The sequence below is a fragment of the Rhincodon typus genome, unplaced genomic scaffold, assembly GCF_021869965.1.
Source record: "Rhincodon typus isolate 14 unplaced genomic scaffold, sRhiTyp1.1 hic_rhity00000069, whole genome shotgun sequence".
In the NCBI taxonomy this organism is placed as follows: Eukaryota; Metazoa; Chordata; class Chondrichthyes; order Orectolobiformes; family Rhincodontidae; genus Rhincodon; species Rhincodon typus.
In genome coordinates, this window is record NW_025965707.1 from 172,676 (window position 1) to 173,597 (window position 922).

Consider the following 922-nt stretch of genomic DNA (forward strand, 5'->3'; position numbering starts at 1 on the left):
CCTCCTCCTGCTGTTCCCTGTGTGACAGGCTCAAGGAGGAGAGAGAGAAGGGGGCTGAATGGCCTCTTCCGCGCAGCAGAGTGTGCGCTGACAGCGTCGATCTTACTTCAGGCACTCGTCAAGGACGAAGGCCCTGGGGTGGTCATCGCCGGACATGGTGACCACAGTCTCCCGCTCGAAGGCTCCAGGCCGGCTCTGATCGATGCTATGCCGGGTGATGGTCGATGTGGTGTAGCTGGTCCAGTACAGTGCGTCCCAGGCCCTGTGGTAGGCTAGGCCTTCCACCGATCCAACATCTGCAGGGAAACAACGCACCAGGCCATGACCATCTCCAACCAGAGACAGAGTCCATCCATCCACACTCCCCCCAACGCTTGACATTCAACGGCATTACCATCACTGAATCCCCCACCCCGCACCACAACCCTCCTCCCCGACTACCAACATCCTGGGGGTTACCCATTGAGCAGAAACTGAACTGGGACCCCCAGCCCCATATCAATCCCGTGGCTACAAGGAGCAGGTCAGAGGCTGGGAATCCTGCAGCGAGTAACTCCCCTCCTGACACCCCCCCGCCACCCACCCAAAAGCCTGTTCGACCCCCCCCCATCGAAAGGCCAGAGGTAAGGGTGGTGAGGGGAGAAGGGGGGGGGAAACAGCCCCCCACTCGCCTGTGTGTCTCAGGGAAGGAGCGATGGGCTCAACGTTAGTCCCCGGCATTTCATCAACAGAACTTCGAGTCAGAGCAAATAGTAACTTAACCCCGTCTGTTGGCGTGCAGTCCCCAGCAGGGCGTTTGGCCCATCGAGTCCACGCTGACCCTCCAAAGATCATCGCAAACAGACCCACCACCATCCACCTTATCCTTGCGTTTACCACGGCCAATCCACCTTAACCTGCACATCCCTGGGCACTATGGGAC

General features: G+C 59.3%; 1 protein-coding gene across 1 annotated transcript in view; it reads right to left on the reverse strand.

Annotated features, from left to right (window-relative positions):
- Positions 1–922, reverse strand: part of LOC109926643 (low-density lipoprotein receptor-related protein 1-like) — a 25,534-nt gene that overhangs the window by 16,630 nt on the left and 7,982 nt on the right. Inside the window, exon 7 of the mRNA XM_048621149.1 lies at positions 107–296. Coding sequence (XP_048477106.1) covers positions 107–296 — 190 coding nt within the window. The remainder of the gene's footprint in view (positions 1–106; positions 297–922) is intronic.